Source organism: Bombina bombina, chromosome 3 (genome assembly GCF_027579735.1).
Source record: "Bombina bombina isolate aBomBom1 chromosome 3, aBomBom1.pri, whole genome shotgun sequence".
Taxonomy (NCBI): Eukaryota; Metazoa; Chordata; class Amphibia; order Anura; family Bombinatoridae; genus Bombina; species Bombina bombina.
In genome coordinates this window covers 567,404,587-567,416,265 of record NC_069501.1, presented here as the reverse complement: position 1 = coordinate 567,416,265, position 11,679 = coordinate 567,404,587, and the positions used below count along the sequence as shown (strand labels likewise).

At 38.7% G+C, this 11,679-nt stretch overlaps 1 protein-coding gene across 1 annotated transcript in view; it reads left to right on the top strand.

The window, feature by feature from the left end:
* Positions 1 to 3,883: 3,883 nt before the first annotated feature.
* Positions 3,884 to 11,679, top strand: part of THEMIS2 (thymocyte selection associated family member 2) — a 258,646-nt gene continuing 250,850 nt past the window's right edge. Inside the window, exon 1 of the mRNA XM_053705374.1 lies at positions 3,884 to 4,018. Within this exon, the coding sequence (XP_053561349.1) occupies positions 3,913 to 4,018 (106 nt within the window). The 5' untranslated portion in view covers positions 3,884 to 3,912. The remainder of the gene's footprint in view (positions 4,019 to 11,679) is intronic.

Sequence of the window (11,679 nt, the reverse complement as noted above, 5' to 3'; positions counted from 1 at the left end):
TAGAGGCATTGATATAAAGGAGGAAAGCATAATTCTGTCACTATATAAATCCCTGCTAAGACCTCACCTTGAGTATGGAGTGCAGTTCTAGGGACCGATCTCAGAAAAAGACATTGCAGACTTAGAAAAAGTTCAGAGGAAGGCCACAAAGCTAATAAGGGAAATTGAGAATTTAAGTTATGAGAGGCTAGCCAAACCGGGTCTGTTTTCTCTAGAAAAAAGGCGCTTGAGACGTGACATGATTACTTTATATAAATATATTCAAGGTCCATATACAGAGATGGCTGAAGCGCTGTTTATTCCAAAAAAAAAATTGTGACAAGAGGTAAAAATTTAAGGCTGGAGGAAAGGAAATTTAATCTCCTGCAACATAAATTTTTTTTCACTGTAAGAGCAATACAATTGTGGAACTCATTACCTGAGGAGGTAGTAAATGCCAATACCTTAGAAACAGAAATCAGTGATATGATTGATTGTCTTAAATGGGTCATCTTTTTTTTAATTTATTTTTTTATTTTACATTTTTTATTGAGGAAAAGAAATGTGAACAGATCATATAAAGAAAACAATACAGCAATCATTTGATGTACAGGAATAATGGTAATCCTCATTTTTCAGCCCTTAAAAAAGCTAGTACAGACCACTCTTGGACCTTATCTTAATGATATCTTAATGATTGAACATAAATGAAACTAAAAATAAGTAAACAATTGCATCAAGAAAAAGGTAAAAGAAAAATTTGCAAGTAAACTTGAGATAAAAATGCAAAGACTACAACTGGACAAGTATACAACATAGCAAATATACATAAAATGTAGAACAAAAAATAGACTTTTACTCCCTTGGTGCATGGTATTGAAGTATGTAACAGAGGCTGTAATTGAAGACTTTATAAGGCAATGGCTATACAAGTGATCCAATTTCCCTCCTCACACTGAAAGAGTTACTTAGTATCTCAAGTATCTCAAAACCTAAAATAGTATTTATACTGCCATGTACAATTAGTTCAGTGTATAACCTTGATAGGGTCACCCATCTGTCTTACTTACAAAGAAGTTAAGGAACAGGTTAGTAGACAGTCAGACCCCCACCTTATTATGTAAGCAATGTACAAATATATATATAAATATAAATGATGGCTCCTCTCCTTGCTGTTAAGAAGTAGCACTGTATGTAAGCTAGTCCCCATATATGTCTACCTGATAAAACAATTTGGAATATGTCGGAGCTACATGTTGGTGTCCAAGCCTGTCAAGTTCTCTCCACAGCTCTGACCACAAGCCGTGAAGCCCGACATAAGCTATCCAAAGCACACATGCATCTCAATAATGTTAGCAGGTAACGAATTGATTTTACTGTAGGGGATTTTTGCTGAGTGACTGATCTATGACTAGTTTCCCTGTTTAGAGGTTCTATTTGTTTAACAGCCATTCTATGGAAGGGTCAGACTAGCAATAAGCGGTGATGTGTGTTTGTAAGGGTGAGGTGTGCCACTCAGTATACATGGTGGTTCAGTTTAATTGCACTGTTTGAATAAGGCTACTGTCAGTGCTGAGGTAGTATACATTTCACAGTCAGGCCTGCTGGCTAAAATGAGAGTATCAGACTGTATCTCCTGGCCCTGTTTGTTCCGATAATATCCCTTAACTGGTCAGAACTTTAAGTCTAGTAAAGCTAAGCAAGGTTACAGATATAGAGGGGCCTATCTATCAAGCTCCGTATGGAGCTTGACGGCCTGTGTTTCTGGCGAGTCTTCAGAATCACAAGTTATGGAGCAGCGGTCACAAAGACTGCTGCTCCATAACCCTGTCTGCCTGCTCTGAGCACGCGGACAGGAATTGCCACAATTCAACCCGATCGAGTACGATTGGGTTGATTGACACCCCCTGCTGGCGGCCCATTGGCCGCGAGTCTGCAGGGGGCGGCGTTGCACCAGCAGCTCTTGTGAGCTGCTGGTGCAATGCTGAATACGGAGAGAGTATTGCTCTCCGCATTCAGCGATGTCTTGCAGACCTGATCCGCACTGTCGGATCAGGTCCGTAAGACATTTGATAATTCGGCCTCATAGTATTTACACCAAACAATATTGTGTGATAATGAAAGCAAAAACAAAGTTATCAATAGAGTGGTTCATTAAAATGGTTAAACAAAACAGTATTTTGGCATACTATTAGACCATGTCCCGGATTTAATTTCAGGTGTCATCTGAATGGAAAAACAACAGAGTCCCAGAGCTTTGATCGCATAAAAGGGCCCGTTTTAATAGGGGCCATGGGGATTTGTATGTTTTAATAGATTTGAGTGTTCAATCACAAACCAAGAAGACTTTGTTTTATATGTAGCGGCTAACCCTCCATAATTGCCCGGTGTTGGAGAGTACCTGTATTTGGGATCAGTTATCTTCAGGAGGTGGCTGTGGATGTCAATGACATCTGACGGATCCTCTAGCTGGAGTGGCATTTGATCTTTGGCTTCAGCTTCCCGGGGGTCCCCCCCAAAACCCCTCTGGGTCGCCGCCAGCAAGGAGTATGTCGATGAATGCGGAGGTCCGTTCAGTATGCTGTCATGGGCGGGAATCCCCAATAGTGTGGAGCCTTTCCTCTCTAAGATTGTAGCTCCAGTTTGCGTGTTGTTTGGAGTCTCCGGTTGTGCTGTGTCATACATCAGCCTGGATGAGGGGATACTAATAGCTTCTAAAGTATCTTCTGGCTGCTGTATTTTCTTTAGGAGAGTTGATTCCAGGGATCTCTCTGTTACCGTTGCAAGGTATTGTGATATCCAAGAATCATGGGGCGCTTTCTCAATGAGGCGCAAGCAAAGTGCCTCGAATCTTCGACAATCCTCATTATTAAAGATGTCCTGAGAGCTGATATCCTCTGCGGCGGCCATTTTGGTCATAGTGCGCAGTGAGTTTTTGTCTGATTGCCGTTGGTTTTTGTTAATTGTCCTTTTCCCCTTTCATCTTTTAGTAGTTAAGAGTGTTGATAATGGGATTCAGGTACCCGTTAGCTTGCCCAGTTGTAGCAAGAGACCTCCTTCGTCTGATTTCCTGCTGCAGCTTCACAAATACAGCTTAAAGTAGATAATAGAGTTGCCCCACGTAAATGTGGCAGTACAGTATAATAACGGCAAGATAGCTGTGTGGCTACTCCTATAACCTGCAGATTAAATGAGATTCCGCTGGAGCCCAGGAGAAAGTTTTTTGTAAGTATATTAAGATTTGTATAGGTTACACTTTATGGACTTCTGTCTTTTTTTTTTCAACCACATCTACTATATTACTATGTTACACTGTTACTATGTTACTATGCTAAGGTAAAAGAGTAATATATGTAAAGATATGTAGAGTTACAGGGAGATATTATATAGATAAGATGCCAGATATATAAATATATGTTAGGAATAGAAAGGATACATTATAGATATGTCATTAAAGGGACATTTATCAACCAATCAGCAAGTGCTACCCAGGGTCTGAACCAAAAAAGTTTACATTCCAACTTTTTCCAAATAAAGATATCTAGAGAACGAAGAAAAATTGATAATAGGAGTAAATCAGAAAGTTGCTTAAAATTGCATGCTCTGTCTTAATCATGAAAGAAAAAAATATGGGTTTCATATCCCTTTTAGGAGACAGGAAGGTTCATACAGAGACATTCTACATAAATATACCACAGTAGGTGTTGAGATATTTGCTAAAGAGAGACATTATATTAAAAACTACAGTCATATGCGTGTATGAGACGAGTTTGTTCACAACTGCCCGTTCCTCTTTTCAATTTTAATTTTACAGCTAAGAAATAAAACAGGAAAACCACAAAAAATTGAGGTTTGGATCAGTTCACTCATTGAAGAAATATTCAGAGTAGACTACTAACTTATCCCTTAAGGCTGACACCACATTTCTTCGCTATGGACCTTTCAGAGAATGTTGTGTCCTTGCAGGAATTTATTGCAATGGTTCCTAGCTCATCCCTGCCCAGGATCATAAAGATTGCCTCTGGGGTTTACCTACAAAGTAAGTATATAGTTCAGAAATGCTAAATATACATTTACTATAGATGTTAAGAGGGCAATACATAAAATGTTTGGGTCTTTCAGCACAGTGATTCTAAATCATTGTGTCCAACCACTCAGGGTCATCACAAGCCCCATCTGAGAGGGCCATAGACAATAAGCATGAAGCTACAAGCATCAAGTCTTAAGGAGTAAGGCAATTAAAGATCTGTAGGGATAATTGGTAAAATATTGTTTTTGCCATTCTACTTTGTCATGTAGAAACTGAGCTGCACACATAGGCTTGTAGTCAAGGTTAAAGGGGCATAAAAGTGCAAAAAGAGAAAGTGCTCCAATATATTGCAATATGTTATTATTGCACTATTGCTTACATATGACTATGTGTTTAACCAAGGCAGATGGGTTAAATACATAGTTAAAGTAATCTCCAGAGCATCAATGAATTAGTGTAATCTAGATGAAAAACATCTGGTGAGCCAAAAACAAGAGGCATATGTGCATAGCCACCAATCACCAACTAACTTCCAGTAGTACTTGTATGTATGTTTTTTAACCATGGATACCAACAGAACAAGGTACATTTCATCGTAGAATAATTATCTTAAAGTTGATTGTGTTGTCTGAACCATGAAAATGACATTTTTAATGTATATCCTTAAAAAAGGGGATATTGAAATGTTTTGTATAAATGCATAGTATATATCAGCAAATAAAAACTGCATTATATAAATATCTACACAAAATATGTATTTTAAAAGCATATAAAGCATTCAGTTCCTGTTCCTGGGGTTTGGTATTTAAGTGCAGTCCAGAGATACACAGCTCTTGGGAACCCCCTTAAAGGGACAGTGTACTTTAAAATCTATATCTATGTCTATGATTATATTTTAAAGCATGTGCCATGTTTTAATATTTTTTAACAAATCTATTTTTTTTAGCAGCCCCTGTTTTTTCTTTATATGTACTGTAAAATGGGGTTTCCATTGATGTGTTTCAAGTGACTTGTTACACCAGATAAAGAGTATAAAATGTATGAGAAATTGCTTCTTTTGTTTTTTTTTGTATATGAAATAGCTGATTTTGTTTTTTGAAACCACAATCTATTAAAATGGGTTGAGCTTGCAGGGAAATCAGATCTTATTTTATCACTTTCTGTACACTTGCTGTTTAAAAAGATAAATAATCTCTTTATTACCCATTCCCCAGTTTTGCATAACCAACACTGTTATATTAGTACTTTTTTTTACCTCTGTGATTACCTTGTATCTAAGCCTCTGCAGACTGCCACCTTATCTCAGTTCTTTTGACAGACTTGCAATTTAGTCATTCGGTGCTGACTAGGGATGGGTGAATGTGCTTGAAAGTGTTATTTGTTTTATAGAACAAATAGTCCTGTGGACAATCGATTTGGAAAATTGAATGTTGATAAGAATAAAAATCGATTAAAATTCGGTAATCGAATGTTATTTCCATTTTTTGAATGTTGCTTTCGTTTTTGAACGTTCATAATTAGATCAAATATCCACATTCAAAATTTTGATTGTAACATTCAATTTAACAAATACTATTCAGAAGTTCAATAGTTCATGTGGTAAGGAATTTAGTAAATTGATACATAATAGATACAAATACATTGATTCCAATTTTTCTATTTTGAATATTGCATAATTCGAATATTACATTTAAAGAGAGCAGTAGAAATACTCTTAGAAATATATCAATTCGAATGTGTTAAAAAAAATTCATTTTTCGAATGTTGCAGAACATTCGACCATCCTTAATGCTGACTCATAAAAACTCCTCAGGAGTGAGCACAATGTTATCTGTATGACACATATGAACTAGCACTGAGGCGGCCTTCAATGGCTTAGAAATTAGTTTATGAGCAAACCTGGGTTTAGCTTTCAACAAAGAATACCAAGATTACAAAGAAAATTTGATGATAAAAGTAAATTGGAAAGTTGTTTAAAATTGTATGCCCTATCTAAATCATGAAAGTTGCATTTTGACTTGACTGCCCCTTTAAGTCTGTCTGTATATCAAAGCCCAATGCTTAGGCCCTGATGATTAATAATGGCGTGACGCTGCAAAACATTCCAAAAGTATCCGCCGCAATGTCGAGCAACCCGGCAAAATATACATCATTGTTAACAGACAGCATCGTAAAGAGGCGTTTTACAATACATAGCAATAGGTGGCGATGCTGGGGATATATTCTAACTAGTATCGTCACTGACATTGACAAAGTATAGTAAAGGATCCCTTTGAAATATAGCACCAAGCCTAATAAATATACCTATTCACCGTAAACCACCACAAGCCCAACACAAACACTCCTACTCTACTTAACCCCTACACTGCCACAAGCCCAATGCAAATACCCCTTAACCTATTAAGCCCTACACCTCCAAAAGCCCACCGCAAACACCCCAACTCTACTCTAACCTCCCAAGACCCCTAACCTAACACCCCCTAAGTAAATTGGAAAGTTGTTTAAAATTTCATGCCCTATTTGAATCATGAAAGGTTTTCTTGGACTTGACTGTCCCTTTAACAGATAACTGAATATATTAAACCTATTTAGTTGTAAATATAATACTATTTACTGAAGCATATGTATATTTTATATTATTGGAATGGAAATAGTCACACTTTTGCTTCTTTTTTAATTTCAAGACTAGAAGAAATGCCTGTATGGTGATATGAATAAGAATATATCACCATCTACCCCATATATTGACTTCCTGTTTTGAAGACTTACCAAAACACACATGAAGCTATAAAATATTACTGTTGCTATATACTGTTGCTTAAAGGGACAGTCAACACCAGAATTTTTGTTGTTTATTAAAGATAGATAATCCCTTATAATTATACATGTTATAATTATACATGTTTTACCTCTGTAATTACCTTGTATCTAAGCCTCAGCAGACTGCCCCCTTATTTCAGTTCTTTTGACAGACTTGCATTTTAGCCAATCAGAGCTGTCTCCATGGTAAATTCACGAGCATGAGCTCAATGTTATCTATATGAAACACATGAACTAATGCCCTCTAGTGGTAAAAAACAAAAAAATGCATTTAGATTAGAGGCCGCCTTCAAGGTCTAAGAAATGATATCATATGAACCTCCTAGGTTTAGCTTTCAACTAAGAATACCAAGAGAACAAAGCAAAATTGGTGATAAAAGTAAATTAGAAAGTTGTTTAAAATTACATGCCCTATCTGAATCATGAAAGTTTTTTTTTTGGACTTGACTGTCGCTTTAAGAGGCTGTTTTTAAGTTGCTTTTTCCATTTTTAAATTAAAAGTTCAATATATGTTAAGTTTTAAGTAAACAAAGAATCATGTCAGAGCTGAATACACTTTATTATAGTATAATACACTTTTGGACCATGAATGCTATATATATTTACCTTTTATGGAGCTAGTATCACTAGTTTAGTAAATATCTACCAGCATCATGTCTGGACCCTCTGCGTGCCTCCCTGCAAACAGGAAAGTGTATGGAATTGTCTTTACAATATGGCAGCAAGGTTCCAAGGTGCCCACCACAGTGTTGTTATACAGAAAAGAACTGTAACAATATTTGTAAAGGAAGACTGATCATGTGCAAATCTTCTGCCACAGACTAGCAGATGTGGAGGGATGATTTATAGTCACAGAGAAGTAGCTCCTCTTACTTACATATGGCTGCTAGCTCAGCTTCAGAAAGGGTACTGCTGAAATAGGAGGACCCCGTCACAGTCTTTGTTTTGGTACGGTGTCCATTTTAGGACATCCTTGCTCCCTCCTCCAAAACTCCCTTCTTCTTCCTCCATCCTTTAAAACTCCATTCTCCCTCCTATGAAACTCCCTCCTCCCTCTGGTAAAACTGCATCCTTTCTGCTGCATCCTCCCTCCTTCATGCTGGATCCTCTGTCCTGTCTCCTCACTCCTCTGTCCAGACTTTTTGTTGTTGTTGCAGTAATAATACAAACATATATATTTTTCTATATGGAGACTGAGAGGAAAGAAAACAAACAACACTGAACAGAGAAGCTAAGCAGAGGGTTTCTGTTTTTTTGTCCGAGGCTACAAGAAAACAGGAGATAACGTCAGCAATATTAACAAAATTTTATATCGGCACCTGCTACTTATTTTTAATTTGTCTCTCTCTTATTGTGTAAACATTTACATGTGTTACAAGAATCCAAAATTACGGTGTCCATTTTAAGAAATCCTTGCTTCCTCCTCCATCATTTTAAACTCCATGCTCCCTCCTGTAAAATTCCCTCCTTCCTCCTCCATCCCTGTGAGGCCTTGTTACATGCCTGTTCTTATTATATCACATTGCTGGATATCCTGCTGTGTTACATGTGAATTGGTGCATCACATGAATTTAAAATACACCAAGATATAAAGATAACTGAACTCATTTGATTACAGATATCTTTACCTGTCATAAATCTTATTTATATACACATATAAACTAAAATATTGCTTATTTATATGATTGACAAAAATCTACTCAAAAAAAAGGTACTAATTACAGTGTAGATACAGCATATACAGTCAAACATTATTTTAGTTTTAAAATGCCACAGTTTATTAACAGTTCTAACTAGATGTTAGCAGCCGGTGTTTTATCAAATTTGGTTTCCTCATCCCTCTGCATCAGAACTATGCCCCGTCTGCCTCCTCCACTGTTGCTCCTCCTAACCTTCCTCCCTTGTTCTGCCCCATAAATTTACATTCCTCCTCCATCTTGGACCTTGCCCCAGAACTGGCACCCATAAGAACACCCATGGCTTAACTGGCACCCATACTGTAACTGGCACCCATACTGTGACTGTAACTGGCATCCATACCGTGGCTGTAACTGGCAGACATAAGTACACCTATACATTAACTGGCAACTGTGAATGTAACTGACAACCATAAGTACACTTATACTGTAACTGGCACCCATACTGTGACTGTAACTGGCAACCATAAGTACACCTATACTGTAACTGGCACCCATATTGTGACTGTAACTGGCAACCTTAAGTACACCATACCTTAACTGGCACCCATAATGTGACTTTAACTGGCAGCCATAAGCATAACCATACTATAACTGGCACCCATATTGTGACTGTAACTGGCAACCTTAAGTACACCATACCTTAACTGGCACCCATAATGTGACTTTAACTGGCAGCCATAAGCATAACCATACTATAACTGGCACCCATACTGTGACTGTAACTGACAACCATAAGCACAACCATAGTATAACTGGCACCCATACTGTTACTGTAACTGGCAACCATAAGCAAACCCATACTGTAACTGGCTTCTATACTGTGACTGTAACTGGCAACCATAAGCATAACCATAGTATAACTGGCACCCATACTGTTACTGTAACTGGCAACCATAAGCACACCCATACTGTAACTGGCTTCTATACTGTGACTGTAACTGGCAACCATAAGCAAACCATACTGTAACTGGCTTCTATACTGTGACTGTAACTGGCAACCATAAGCAAACCATACTGTAACTGGCTTCTATACTGTGACTGTAATTGGCAACCATAAGCACACCCATACTGTAACTGTCACCCATACTGTGACTGTAACTGGCAGCCATAAGCACACCCATACTGTAACTGGCACTCATACTATGATTGTAACTGGCACCCATACTGTGACTGTAACTGGCAACCATAAGCACAACCATACTGTAACTGGCACCCATACTGTGACTGTGACTGGCACCCATACTGTGACTGTAACTGGCAGCCATAAGCACACCCATACTGTAACTGGCACCCATATTGTGACTGTAACTGGCAACCATAAGCACACCCATACTGTAACTGGCTTCTATACTGTCACAGTAACTGGCAACCATAAGCACACCCATACTGTAACTGGCTTCTATACTGTGACTGTAACTGGCAACCATAAGCACACCCATACTGTAACTGCCACCCATACTGTGACTGTAACTGGCAACCTTAAGTACACCATACCTTAACTGACACCCATAATGTGACTTTAACAGGCAGCCATAAGCATAACCATACTATAACTGGCACCCATACTGTGACTGTAACTGACAACCATAAGCACAGCCATAGTATAACTGGCACCCATACTGTTACTGTAACTGGCAACCATAAGCAAACCCATACTGTAACTGGCTTCTATACTGTGACTGTAACTGGCAACCATAAGAACAACCATAGTATAACTGGCACCCATACTGTTACTGTAACTGGCAACCATAAGCACACCCATACTGTAACTGGCTTCTATACTGTGACTGTAACTGGCAAACATAAGCAAACCATACTGTAACTGGCTTCTATACTGTGACTCTAACTGGCAACCATAAGCAAACCATACTGTAACTGGCTTCTATACTGTGACTCTAACTGGCAACCATAAGCACAACCATACTGTAACTGGCTTCTATACTGTGACTGTAATTGGCAACCATAAGCACACCCATACTGTAACTGCCACCCATACTGTGACTGTAACTGGCAGCCAAAAGCACACCCATACTGTAACTGGCACTCATACTATGATTGTAACTGGCACCCATACTGTGACTGTAACTGGCAACCATAAGCACAACCATATGGTAACTGGCACCCATACTGTGACTGTAACTGGCACCCATACTGTGACTGTAACTAGCAGCCATAAGCACACCCATACTGTAACTGGCACCCATACTGTGACTGTAACTGGCAACCATAAGCACACCCATACTGTAACTGCCACCCATACTGTGACTGTAACTGGCAGCCATAAGCACAACCATACTGTAACTGGCACTCATACTATGACTGTAACTGGCACCCATACTGTGACTGTAATTGGCAACCATAAGCACAACCATAGTATAACTGGCACCCATACTGTTACTATAACTAGCAACCATAAGCAAACCCATACTGTAACTGGCTTCTATACTGTGACTGTAACTGGCAACCATAAGCACAACCATAGTATAACTGGCAACCATACTGTTACTGCAACTGGCAACCATAAGCAAACCCATACTGTAACTGGCTTCTATACTGTGACTGTAACTGGCAACCATAAGCACACCCATACTGTAACTGGCTTCTATACTGTGACTGTAATTGGCAACCATAAGCACACCCATATTGTAACTGGCACTCATACTATGACTGTAACTGGCACCCATACTGTAACTCTAACTGGCAACCATAAGCAGACCCATACTGTAACTGGCTTCTATACTGTGACTGTAATTGGCAACCATAAGCACACCCATACTGTAACTGGCACTCATACTATGACTGTAACTGGCACCCATACTGTGACTATAACTGGCAAACATAAGCACACCCATACTGTAACTGGCTTCTATACTGTGACTGTAATTGGCAACCATAAGCACACCCATACTGTAACTGGCACTCATACTATGACTGTAACTGGCACCCATACTGTGACTGTAACTGGCAACCATAAGCACAACCATACTGTTACTGGCACCCATACTGTGACTGTAACTGGCACCCATACTGTGACTGTAACTGGCAGCCATAAGCACACCCATACTGTAACTGGCACCCATACTGTGACTGTAACTGGCAACTATAAGCACACCCATAATGTAACTGGCTTCTATATTGTCACTGTAACTG